Below are 13,820 nucleotides of genomic sequence, written 5' to 3' on the forward strand. Positions count from 1 at the left end.
GGGAGGGAGAGAGAGTGTTGGGGAGGGGGGAGCTCTGGCTATGATCATTCTTGCAGCCTCCCTGCCTCCAGGCTGGTTTTACTTCCATACAAATATTTTCTCCCCTTCTCCTCTGTGTCTCTCGCTTGTTTGAGTTTACATTATTTATGGCTTTGTCCATATTTGCCGTTATTGTTTCATTCAACAATAAAATGGATTAGATAAAAATGCCAACTGTTCTCTGCCTTTGTTTGTCCTAAGCACTGTGTTGTGACGCTGACGTTGCCTCGCTTTGGAGAGGAGCAGCGTGCCATTGTTTTCACAGCAGTGAACCGCCCAGAGGACATGGCTAATTGGGTGGCATATAGAATGCCCAAGACAAAATGAATAAAGAGGGAATCGAGCTGTGAGCCTTCACACACACACAGAAGCCAAGGTGTCTGGCTTGCAGTTCCCCAGAGGTCTCCCATCCAGGCAATGTCCCAAGTCAGACATGATCAGCTTCAGCCAAGAGGTGGTCTTGTGGGCTCCAGCATGGGGCCGCCCAGATTCTGTTGAACTACAGCTTCCTTCCTTCCCAGCCAGCAAGGCCAACAGTAAGGGATGATGGGCATTGTAGTCCAACAATATCTGAACATCACAACATGGGCTACCTCTACTCTGGGTCTTGAAGGTGCTGTTTTGGGGGTGCATGTGCTGCCTTTGCTAACCCAAAGGAACCAGTCATTTTCTCCCCTTCAGACCATTCTTCTCCAGCCTGTTTCCTTCTCCTCCCACTTTTCCAGTGAGAAGCTGGTCTCTATAACTGCTAGGGAGCCATCTGGATGGAAGCAAAAGACAGGAATATAGATCTGGCCACACCCATATCTCCCTCTCAGTGGGACGTTAGGAGCTCAAGTATTCAAAATTCACGATGATCTGGTTTGTACAGGAATTTGCTCAGCTCATTATGCTCAACTGGGCTACAAATGGAGCCGTTTTCTGGGCCAGAAGTTTCTCTACCACCAATGTCAAGCCAGCAAGCCCATGCGGGGGGGGGGGGGGGTACACTTGCCCCAGGCCTCAGAGGGCTAAGTTGGTATGGGGGCCCCTTCCAGGGACCAGCTGCTGTTTTACTTGAGTTTATAACTTTATTCCAACAAGACTCCCGCCCTGGGTCTCTGACAAGCTCTGCATGGGACTGCAAACCTGTATTGCTCAGACCAGCATTCCGCAGGCCAACAGACATTTTCAGGGAATCCACTGGGAAGGGTCTGATACGCCAGCAGATTTCATCCAGTTATGTTAAAAGGAAGGAGGAAGTTATAGCCATTTTTAGCTTCCACACTGTAGTGAATGGGGAAGAAACACTCCTAGAATAATTTCTCATAGTGAATTATGTGAACAAAGAGTGCTTGGTACAACCCTTTTGCTCTTCACTCAGAATTGGGGTTAACCTTCTTCCAGATCTTTGCTGCCTTTCTTTTTTTAAAGTGTGGTGTGGAAAGTTGTAGTGGTTGTTAATTACTGAATCCGATGCCTGCATACTCCATGAGCTAGTTAGAGACCAAAGATTTCCAATGGCAGCCTGGTCCATTGCTGCCAGCGCTCTGGAGAAGAACGACACGTCTGATCAGCTCTTGCCTGAGACTCCCTGAACCAAAGTTCCCCTCGCACAAGACCCCCACAAGGTAGCCTGTGGTAAATGGTAGAAATGCGATGGGTCCACTGTATTTAAATGGGGGCAGTGAGCGGGGGGAGTCCATTCTCTACTGGAAGGGCAGCTGGGTCCAAATCCAGTTAAAGAAAGACCTAAGGTTTAAAGATAAAGAAGGGAGAGCCAGGGGGCCATCAAGAGTGAGCCCCTGGCAACACTCAGGTGGCACATGGGTCACAGTTTCCCCCACTTAAATCACAGCAATTATTTCTAAATTTGCATCCAGACATAAACATTAGCGCATGCAAAGCAGCGTCCTCCTCTGCCCTCTTTCCCAGCAAAGCATAAGCAGACACCCCGCTTGGCTAAATCCCACAAGCTCCGCTCTGTTTCACTTGCTTTTCCTGAAGAACTAGACTCTGAGTGATGACAACAGAAATAAATAAATAAAAATATAATGTCAGCAATGATAATGATGAAGGGAGAATTCACATTGGGCTGCATGACAATAAAAAGTAATCACAGGAAAGTGCCGACATTTAATTTAAACCAGAGCAAGTCACGGCAGCCAAACCTGACTGCTTCCCTCCCATGACTTGAGTCTCCCAAGCGACAGCAGGCAGCCCGGGAACCGAGAGATGGGAGGAGGCAGATGCCGGCCTCAAGAGCCCGCCTGGGCTGCCCGGCGTTCGCTTCTTCCTGCCATTGGCGGAGAAGGGACTTGAGCTGCAGGTGTTCTGTTTTTGAAGCATCTCCCTGGGGAGCTGTTACTGCTGCAGCTCACATGCCACTTAGCAAAGGACGCATCCAGTAGCCTTCCAGCGGAGAAAGGCCATTGCTCTAGAGCAGAGCCAGTAACATCAGCTCTGGAGGTGGGGGCTGGAACTGATGGCCCCCTGGATGTTGCCAGACTCCCACTAGTCCAAGCCAACATGGCCAGGGAGGATGGCAGTTTTCATTCAGCAATCTCTAGAAGGGCAAAGCTTAGCAGGCACTGACCGAGATAATTTATTTTTATTGTTTATTCTATTTATTAAATTTCTATCGGGATGCGGGTGATGCTGTGGTCTAAACCACTGAGCCTAGGGCTTGCCGATCAGAAGGTTGGCAGTTTGAATCCCCGCAACTGGGTGAGCTCCCGTTGTTCCATCCCAGCTCCTGCACACCTAGCAGTTCGAAAGCACGTCAAAGTGCAAGTAGATAAATAGGTACCACTCTGGTGGAAAGGTAAACGGCGTTTCCGTGTGCTGCTCTGGTTCGCCAGAAGCGGCTTAGTATTGCTGGCCACATGACCCGAAAGCTGTCTGCGGACAAAACCAGCTCCCTCAGCCTATAGAGCGAGATGAGCGTGCAACCCCAGAGTCGTTTGCAACTGGACCTAATGGTCAGGGGGGGGGGTACCTTTACCTTTATACTGTCCTTCATCCCAAGATCACAGGGCGGTTTATAATATAAAACCACAAAAAGACGTACAGTGGTGCCTCGCAAGACGAAATTAATTCGTTCCGCAAGTTTTTTCTTCTTGCGAGTTTTTCGTCTTGCGATGCACGGTTTCCCATAGGAATGCATTGAAAATCAATTAATGCGTTCCTATGGAAACCGACTTCAGACCAGGTCCGGGGACAATCTGTCCCCCGACCTCTTCTGAAGGCTGGGGGGGGGGCCCGAAAGTCTTTGCTCCCCCCCCCCACGGCAGCATTTTAAAATCGCCCCGGACAGCGGAGGACTTCTCCGCTGTCCGGGGCGATTTAAAAGCCCTCCCGGGAAGGCAGCCAGGGGGGACAAAGATTTTCGCCCCCCGCCAGCCTTCCCCTCTTTTGAAGCAAGGGGCGGAGGGGAGAAGATCGCTTCTCCCCTTTGCCGCCCCTTGCTTCAAAAGGGGTCCGGGGGGGGGGAGAGAGAGGAAGGCGCACGCCTTTCCCTCTGTCCCCTCTTTTGAAGCAAGGGGCGGCAACGGGAAGAAGATCGCTTCTCCCCTTTGCCGCCCCTTGCTTCAAGAGGGGTCCGGGGGGAGAGAGAGGAAGGCGCGCGCCTTTCCCTCTGTCCCCTCTTTTGAAGCAAGGGGCGGCAACGGGGAGAAGATTGCTTCTCCCCTTTGCCGCCCCTTGCTTCAAGAGGGGTCCGGGGGGAGAGAGAGGAAGGCGCGCGCCTTTCCCTCTGTCCCCTCTTTTGAAGCAAGGGGCGGCAACGGGGAGAAGATCGCTTCTCCCCTTTGCCGCCCCTTGCTTCAAAAGGGGTCCGGGGGGAGAGAGAGGAAGGCGCACGCCTTTCCCTCTGTCCCCTCTTTTGAAGCAAGGGGCGGCAACGGGAAGAAGATCGCTTCTCCCCTTTGCCGCCCCTTGCTTCAAAAGAGGTCCGGGGGGAGACAGAGGAAGGCGCCAGCATTTTAAAAAACCTCGGGACAGCGGGGGACTTCTCAGCTGTCCGGGGCGATTTTAAAATGCTGGCGGGCGGCAGCGAAGCCTTCGCTGCCGCCCGCCAGCATTTTAAAAAACCTCGGGACAAAGGAGAAGTCCCCCGCTGTCCCAGGGTTTTTTTAAATGCTGCTGGGCGGCAGCGCTGCCGCCCGGCAGCATTTTAAAATCGCCCCGGACAGCGGAGAAGTCCTCCGCTGTCCCGGGGTTTTTAAAAAACCTCTCCGCCCCCCGCCAGGCTTCGGAGCAGCCTTCCGAAGCCTGGCGGCGGGAGGAGGTCCGAGGACAGTGGGCAAGACGCCCTGTCCCGGAGATTTCCCTATGGGCTTTTGTCTTGCGAAGGAAGCCCATAGGGAAATTCGTTTTGCGAAGCGTCTCCAAAACGGAAAACCCTTTCGTCTAGCGGGTTTTTCGTCTTGCGGGGTACCACTGTACCGTAATTACACATAAAAACAATTCCCACCCCCAGTTTAAAAGTCCACAGATTATTTAATTGGCCAAAGGCCTAGGAGAAGAGGAAGATTTTCACCTGGAGCCTAAAGATATGTAACAAAGGTGCCAGGTGAGCTTCCCTGGGGGGGAGCGTCCCACAAGCTCATGAGGCCAGGCCCACCTCTCCCCCCCCCCGACTCAATGCCATGTGTTTTGTGAAACCTGTTGGTTGCCCTCTCATTCCTTATCCAAAGTCGAAACAGATCCTTTTATTCCTCTGTGGCCATGCAAGAGGTTTAATCCTGGCATGTTGGTGGTGCCTCGACCTGAGGGCAAAGGTTGGCACTTTTTGATGCTCTGTTCTCATTTTCAGTTTAGCATACCCTCCAACATTTCTCCAATAAAAATAGGGACATCCTATTCCATCATCATCATTTTACTATTTATACCCCGCTCATCTGACTGTGTTGCCCTAACATATAAAAAAAACATAATAAAAGACTGAACTTTTTTAAAACAAACAAACAAACAAACAAACAAACAAACACTATACAGGGCTGCCTTTAGATGGCTCAGGGGTCAGATAACTCCATACCCTCCAACATTTCTGTGATGAAAATAGGGACATCCTAAGGAAAAGCAGGACATTCCAGGATCAAATAAGATACCAGGACGGCTTCTATAAATCTGGCACATCCCTGGGAAATAGGTACACCTGGAGGGTCTGATTTAGTCCAGTTTCAGGTTAGAGATCAACATCCTTCCATGGAAGATTAAACACAGGACTTTCTAAATGATCGTCTTTCCCTTGAAATTCAAGCAGCACACAAGCAAAAGCCTCACCTGTGCTAAAGATGACACTACTTCACAATGCTCACCCCGCGGTAGATTTCTGGGAGCTGTTGTCGCATCCTGGGGCAAAGTTCACTACCAGGAGCATCTACTTCTGGGTTAGTGGAGCTCGTTACCCGAAGCGTTTGTAAGGAGGACAGTACGTAACCTGAGGTTCCACTGTATAGTGTAAATGGCCAAAGTCAAGCAATTAATGCTCCCTTTGCTAGAATGGGAAGAAGCCGCCTTCTAATTCAATGTTCTTCAACCTGGTGCCTCCCAAATGCTTTCTACTGCAGCTCTCACCAGCTCCAGCTCCAGGGATGATGAGGAGTCACCATCCAACAGCACTGACAGTGTGGTGTAAGGGTTACAGGGCTGGAGCCATAAAACTCACTGAGTGACCTTGAGACAATCAGAGCCCAGCCTACCTCACAGGGCTGCTGCAAGAATAAAATGGGGAGGGGGAGAGCCAAGGGGCTCCTTGGACAAAAGGTGAGATAGAGATTTAAAAACATACAATGTAAGTGAACAAATCACAGATTTCACATCTGTTAGGGTTGCCATGAAAACCCAGACATGGCATCTTTGGGAGGGCCAACATGCCCAGTTGGGCAGATTTTTACATTTTAAAGGAAATGTCTGGATTTGGGGGTTGGGGGGGGGGCTTGGGCTCAGGCAGCTCAGCCCTCCCCAGCACCTCTTTCCTCGGCTTGGGCTGGCAGTGACTTGGACTGTCCTCTTTTTAGCACTTCAAGATATGGCAGCCCATCTGCCATCCATGCTCTTCAGCTGGAGAATGGACCTAGGAACCTTATATCTATATTAATAGAACTGTAGGGTTGGAACTCAAGGGTCATCTAGTCCAACCCCTGCAATGCAGGAATCACAACTAAAGAATCCCTGACAGATGGCCATCTAACCTTGAAAACCATGAAAAAGAGCCCCACAAGCAGAAAAGTAGCACAGCAGGATAAGGACTGTACTGGGCTTTCTTTCCCCCCATTATTGGTTTGTTTTTGTTTTTATCTTAAATACATTTTTATTATGTATTTTGTGTTTTTTATATTGTAATTTTATGCTGTGAACTGCCCTGAGATTTATGGATGAAGGGTGGTATACAAAATTTAATAATAATAATAATAATAATAATAATAATAATAATAATAATAATAATTTACTAGCTTTCAATCTGCTGTGCATTTCCCTCTGTCAACAATCAAGGGGATTTTTGATTTATTTTTTTAAATGTGGCCCATCACTTGCTGTCGGAAGTGGTCCTGTCCTCTCTCTCACCCGAGGATTCTGCCATCATATTCTGCCATACACAATCCTGGATCTGGCCTTTTATCTGAAGCCACCAGGGAAACTGAGGAGGAAAATCAGGCAGGGTGATTGGTAGTGGAAAATACAGAGAGGATCGGGGAGGAAAGAAAAGAGACCTCTTTTGCAAATATCTCTTGCAAATGTGGCCAAATTTCTTGAAAACGCAAATTTACAATGCCCAGGAGTACAAAGGAATATTTATAACTTCTGGCCAGATACTTCTACTGGGTTATTGCAGTATGGGGATCTCAAACATTCAGGCTGAACTTCTATACTCACTTGCCAGGGAATAAGTCATTTGCCAGGGAATAAATGAAGCACCACTTTAGCTAATGGGGTCTCCTGCTGCCGCCGCGCTGCCAGGGCATGATTTCTGTTCTTATCCTGAAGCAAAGTTCTTAAACTGAAGCATTATTTCTGGGTTAGCAGAGTCTGTAACCTGAAGTGTATGTAACCTGAAGTGTATATAAACCGAGGTACAGTGGTGCCTCGCAAGACGAAATTAATTCGTTCTGCGAGTTTTGTCGTCTTGCGATTTTTTTCGTCTTGCGAAGCACGGTGTCGGAAAAGTTTTGGAAAAGCTTCAAAAATCACCAAAGTCTTCAAAAACCTCAAAAAAGGCTACCACAAAAAAGGCTATGAGTTGCTCCTCGAAGTCAAGTCGCAACTGTATTAACGGTTTTAAGAAAAAGGAAACAAACTTGCAAGACGTTTCCTTCTTGCGAAGCAAGCCCATAGGGAAAATCGTCTTGCGAAGCAACTCAAAAAACCAAAAACCCTTTCGTCTAGCGAGTTTTCCGTCTTGTGAGGCATTCGTCTTGCGAGGTACCACTGTACCACTGTATATCTTAATTTTGGACAGGGAACTTTCCCACTTTGGCCACCATTTAGATAATAATAAAAGCACATTTTATTTATGAAGATAGTACAGATCCATATTTAAATTTGGCTTGAGAGCAGTACATGTGAAAAGGATCTAGGAGTCTTAGTTGACCACAAACTTGACATGAGCCAACAGTGTGACGCAGCAGCTAAAAAAGCCAATGCAATTCTGGGCTGCATCAATAGGAGTCTAGCATCTAGATCAAGGGAAGTAATAGTGCCTCTGTATTCTGCTCTGGTCAGACCTCACCTGGAGTACTGTGTCCAGTTCTGGGCACCACAGTTCAAGAAGGACACTGACAAACTGGAACGTGTCCAGAGGAGGGCAACCAAAATGGTCAAAGGCCTGGAAACGATGCCTTATGAGGAACGGCTAAGGGAGCTGGGCATGTTTAGCCTGGAGAAGAGGAGGTTAAGGGGTGATATGATAGCCATGTTCAAATATATAAAAGGATGTCATATAGAGGAGGGAGAAAGGTTGTTTTCTGCTGCTCCAGAGAAGCGGACACGGAGCAATGGATCCAAACTACAAGAAAGAAGATTCCACCTAAACATTAGGAAGAACTTCCTGACAGTAAGAGCTGTTCGACAGTGGAATTTGCTGCCAAGGAGTGTGGTGGAGTCTCCTTCTTTGGAGGTCTTTAAGCAGAGGCTTGACAGCCATATGTCAGGAGTGCTCTGATGGTGTTTCCTGCTTGGCAGGGGGTTGGACTCGATGGCCCTTGTGGTCTATTCCAACTCTATGATTCTATGATTCTAAGTCCTATTAAGCTCAATGCAGCTTACTTCTGAGTAGTCGTGCATAAGATGGCACTGCTGTATTTTGTTATTGGGAAACCTTGAGATGGGTGGCCTCAGCATGAGAGCAGAAATTTGCCTGTTTCTAAAGGGTGGGAAGGAACCTGACCCAGACATTGCAGTGATCGAGAGATGAGAGGGAGAGGAGGCCTTCTCAAAGAAAACCAGCACCACCAGGGCAACCGGCGTTGCCTGTGGGGCATTGGGAAAGAGGAAGAAACACGGGCGGGGGGGGGGGGGAGGAGAAGAGAGTCAATAGGCAACTGTCTGGCAAAAGAGCTGGTTTGATCATAAAGGCGATGGGTTTGAAAGATATAGCTTTTTCCGTAGTGGTGGCCAGATCATGGCATTCTCTTCCAGATGAGCCAATTAATATAGATTATAGAAATCTCTCCTGTCAGCTTTTGAGGTATGATCTGCAGTTTTAAACTTGCAATACTCTTGCTGTGGTTTTCTTTTTCATTTTGAACTGCTGCTCATTAATACTGTTACACAGTTAATGTATTAATACTGTCATTTTAACTGCCCATTTGCAGCTACCCAATTGTTGCTTTCATTTTTGCCACTATTTTCACCAGACGTTGCTTCAAGTGGTTGTGCTTGGTTTATTTATTTAGTTTTAAGGAAGCAGGATATAAACACAGTATTTAAAGTGAAATGAACAAAACGCAAGTGAACAGACTGGGCGCCTTTGAAGAGCTGCCTCCATGAGGTTCAGGGTGTAGATGGGAAAGAACAAAAGCAGAGCCTGGCTATAGGATCAGCCCAAGGGACCATCTAGTCCAGCATCTGGTTCTCACCATTGCCCAGAAAATGCATATTGTGATGCCCAGAATGCACAAAGGCACACTGCCCAGCACCTTGCATGGAGAGGCAGGGTGCCTCGGATGCTGGAGGGAGGAAGAGAAACTTCTTGAAGTGTCAGTGGAGGGTGCAAGCAGCCTCTTCCCAGAGGGCTGTCCCTGAGTGACCCAAAGAGAATTAATTTGTCGCCTGCACAAAAGAGGTGAAAGTTGTGCTCTTGTTTTCTCCCCATCCTTCCTGTGTCGGCCAGTTGGCTAAAGATACAATTTATGCCCCCCCCCCCGCCCCTGTCAGTGATGGATGGCACTCCAGACTTCCTGCTAGTGCTAAAGAGAGGATGGCGGCCTTTGTGGCATTTATTAGCATTTATTCAATTCCCTGGGTCAAGAAGACAATTAATGCTCACCTGCCTCGGACACGTCCACTGCTCTGCCATCCATCTTTAGAGAGCCAGGTCCTCTTTGCTAGCCAGCAGAGGCCAACACTCAGGCTTCTCCAGGCACACATGGACTCCAGCAGCCTCTTCTCACAGTGCCCCCCCCCACGCCCCAAGCGGCAACCAAAGAACATAAAAAGAGCCTGCTGGATCAGGCCAATGGCCAAGCTAGACCAGCACCCTCTTCTCCCTGTAGCCACCCAGATGCCTCCAGGGGAATCTCACAAGCAGGATTCACGTGCCAGAGCCCTCTCCCATCAGAAGCCAAACTGAGCAGAGTAAGCGCAAATCCATGAGGAAAGCTTTCAAAGTGGGATGAATCATCCATGGAAGAAACACAGCCTTGTGGGGTGGGGGGAGAGCTGCTGCTTTGAATGCAGGAGGTCCAGGGTCCAACCCCCCAGCATCTCCTGGGAGGGGTGGCTGGCTGTGTCACCTGGCCTAGGTGGACAAGCAGATTGGCTCAGTCCAAGGCAGCTTCCTGCATTCCTGTGGGAGAAAGGAATTTTGTTTAAAGAAAAGAAAAAAGGGGTGGGGGTGAGGGAGAAAGCCAAGGGAAGGAGGGAAATGACAAAAGTGCAAATCAGAAACTTGCTTGGGAGGTTGTTCATTCTGGCTGCCACATGCTTGCATGCACGAGCTCTTGCTGGCCATGGGGTCTCTGCGAGCAAAAGGAACAGGCTGCTTCTTTACCAGCAGCCGAGAAATCGCTCTCCTTCCCTTGCCACTGTCTGCTCCAATCCCCCCTCCCTCCTTCCCTTGAAAACGGAGGGAGAAAAATCAGCACAAAATAAAATTGAGGTCACAGCCTTTTGTCACATTTATTATCTATATCTATCTACTGTATCTATCATCTATCTACCTCTATCTATCTATCTATCATCTATCATCTATTTATCTATATCTATTTATCTATATCTATCTATCTATCATCTATCTATCATCTATCTATCTATCTAATCTATCTATATCTATCTATCTATCTATCTATCTATCTATCTATCTATCTCTATCTATCTATCTATATCTATCTATCATCTATCTATCTATCTATCTATCTATCATCTATCTATCTATCTATCCCTATATCTATCTATCTATCTATCTATCTATCTATCTATATCTATCTATCTATCATCTATCTATCATCTATCTATCATCTATCTATCTCTCCCCCTCCCTCTCGCTGGGTGGGTTAAACACTTACCCCCCCCCCCATCTGCCCCCCTGCCTCCTCACAATTCCTTTCAACTCCCAGTTGGCTTTCTTGGCAATTTTCCACCAGCAATAGCATTCATTCTCTCTCTCTCTCTCTCTCTCTCTCTCTCTCTCTCTCTCTCTCTCTGGCATTGGCTGTGCTGCAAAACAAATATCTCTTGGTTGGTCCCTGTTGCATCCCTGGGCTCATCAGATAAGCGATGGAGCTGCTGAATCGACAGATTTGGATCCCTTCAAACATGCAGTGAAGTACACACTGGCATTCCCTCTGCCCCCCTCCTTCAGTTCAGGCTGAAACTGGAGACCAGTGTCCTTGTCCTTCTGCGCTGCCAGCTCAGGCTGCAGAAGAGGAGGGCATGCTGGATCAGGCCAGGGGCCCATCAAGGCCAGCATCCTGTTCTCACAGTGGCTGACCAGATGCTTGTGGGAAACCAGCAAGTGCTCTTCCCCTCCTCCTGTGGTTTTCTGAAACTGCTATCCAGAAGCATTGCTTCCTCCAACTGTGAAGGAAGAACAGAGCCATCCTGGCTCCTACCCATCGAAAGCCCTCTCCTCCTCCGTGAATTTGTCTAGTCCTCTTTTAAAGCCATCCACATTGGTGGCCATCACTGCCTCCTGTGGCAGTGAGTTCCATAGACTAACTATGCTCTGTGTGAAGAAGTATTTTCTATTATCTGTCCTGAACCTTCCAGCAGTCACCTTCATTGGGTGTCCCCATGTTGTTGTTGTTGTTGGGGGGGGGGACTCTTCTCTGTACACTTTTTCCACACTTAATTTTACACACTTCTATTGTGTCACTCACATTTTCAGCTAACCAAAAAGCCTGAGACACTGCCACCTTTCCTCCCCAGGGAGCCTCCTCCGTTCTTTGTGGTTTCTCTTTCTCTCTTGGTTTTCTTGTGATATTGGAGCTCAGAGTTGCCCCACGCCAGCTGCGTTGCTCCTCTTCCACTGAGAGACAGTTTGCCTCTGAATTACAAGCCAAGAGGATCTGCTTTAATTCTGCTGCAGCCGTCCTTTCACCCAAAGTGCAGGGAAAAGAAAAGTGTGTGTGTGTGTGTGCGCGCGCGCAGGAGTGGGGTGAGGAGCGACCATCACACTCTGTCCACATGGCAGATGAGACCATAGCCCCCCCAAAAATCAGCTGACGGGGTGAGTTTATGGCAGAGGTGAGGTTTGAACCAGATCCTTTTGCTTTGGAGTTCAGTCTCTTAGCCGCTCTGCCATGGGCATAGCCAGGACTGAGGGGGTGGGCAGAACTGAGCTACCTGCAACACAATTGGTCAGCTGGTTAAGCATTTTTATTTATTTCCCTGGTGTTTTTTTTGGGGGGGGGGGGAAGCTGCCCTCTAGCCCCCTCTTGGCTACACCCATGCACCCTGCTACTCCAACTCTCTCTTGTAAATATAACATTTCATAGAATAGCTCTGCTCTTTCAAAGTAGAGGGTTTACCAATTGTGCCAAACGCAAGCTGCTAACCAGATCATCCTGAGCCGTTGCGAGCAGATCTTACAAGGCCTCTTTAGAGGGATTATAATTTACAAAAGCAAAAGAAAGCTAGATGTGTACTTTTCAGCCTTTAAGCTTGGCACTATGGAACCCGCTAGTTTTTACACGGAATAAAATGCAGATGAATATGGGTATGAAAAAATAGGAGCCCTGTTTTAACTTGGTTGTGCTTACATTGTGGGTCAAGGAGTGAGCTATGGGGTGGCAGAACACCTGCTTTGGGTGCAGAAGGTCCCAGGTTCAATCCCCAAGCATCTCTGGGTATGACTGGGAGAGACTTCCTGCCTGAAACCACACAGAGCCGCTGCCAGTCAGTGTGGACAGTATGGAGCTAGATGGACACAATGGTCTGATTCAATATAAGGCAGATTCCTATATTCTTACCTACTAAGACTGCAGTCCTAACCTAATCTAAACTTGGAATAAGTCCCATTAAATTCCATGCAGCTTACTTCTGAGTAAGTAGATGTTGGTTAGGTTAGCAGCTTCAAGGCTCATTCACACTAGAAAGCATGGGTGGGGGGAGGGGTGTCCAAGCAGCTTTCCGGTTGACCAGCACTTTCTAGGTTTGACCTGTTTCCCCCTTGCTTCACTCCTTTCCAGGGAAAGCCCCCTCTTTAGCTTTAAACTGGAACAAACAACAACCCACCAATTGAAAATACAAGAGAGAATGGGAGCCCAGGGTATTTTGCTGCTTTAGGTGAAGGGCAAGTGGTGCCCCTCCTCCCTGGCACCAGGCATGCCTGGCACCCGCCTTCTCTGGCACCCACAGGCTTCCCTCCCTGTGTCCCCTCCCCTCTGAGCCAAGTGTGTTTGCCCCAGACCGTGGAACAGGCTATGGTGTGTGTTGGGCCGAGGCTTGTTTAGTGCCCACAACAGTTTCTCTGATTTGCAGATGAGCCCGTGGAGCTGTCTGCAAAAGTTGGCAGTCCCTGAGAATCCCATACAATTGGGAGAAGTCTCCCACATCAACACCCGTGAGCCGTGCCCTGAGGGAGAAGCTGAGCAGAGGGTGCTTAGGGGGTGGAAGGAGACTGCTGCCTCCCTCTGACAAAGGATGGGGCTGATCCTGGAAATGGACGGATGGATGGATGAATACAGAACAGCAGAGCAGAAAGGGAACCAATGAAAGCCCAGTAAAATGTAAGAAATGGGGATAAAGAAGTGGCCTAATCCTGTGGCATTGTCATGCTGAAAACACAGCAGCAAATACCAATTCTATTCCCTGGATTGATTTCCACCTGAAGCATGGCACGAATGTGCAATTTCTGCTCATGTGCCCATCTGAATTCCCAGAATTCTCTACACACACCTGTCGTTCAGGTGCAGGCAGTCCCCCCTTGGGGTCCCATGCTTGGTTGCAAGCCCTCTTCAGGTGTTCTGAAATTCAGCTTGCAAAGAGAGGGAGCAGGGCCACGAACACCAGCCCTGCCCCCAAAGGCCATATCTGGATCCTTCATGGGAAGGACTGGAAGGCAACTCAGCTGAATTCACTTTGTCTCCCTACTTGCGTAACTGGGGTTCCTGCACATTCAGCGGAATACATACATTGAG

General features: G+C 48.5%; 1 protein-coding gene across 6 annotated transcripts in view; it reads right to left on the reverse strand.

The window, feature by feature from the left end:
* LINGO1 (leucine rich repeat and Ig domain containing 1) overlaps positions 1-13,820 on the reverse strand; it is a 694,970-nt gene that overhangs the window by 44,326 nt on the left and 636,824 nt on the right. The window contains exon 2 of one of the 6 annotated variants that reach the window (XM_028744871.2): positions 9,509-10,027. The exons of the other annotated variants lie outside the window; for them this stretch is intronic. Coding sequence (XP_028600704.1) covers positions 9,509-9,538 — 30 coding nt within the window. The 5' untranslated portion in view covers positions 9,539-10,027. The remainder of the gene's footprint in view (positions 1-9,508; positions 10,028-13,820) is intronic. 6 annotated transcript variants of the gene reach the window in all.

Source organism: Podarcis muralis, chromosome 9, assembly GCF_964188315.1.
Source record: "Podarcis muralis chromosome 9, rPodMur119.hap1.1, whole genome shotgun sequence".
NCBI classification, from domain to species: domain Eukaryota; kingdom Metazoa; phylum Chordata; class Lepidosauria; order Squamata; family Lacertidae; genus Podarcis; species Podarcis muralis.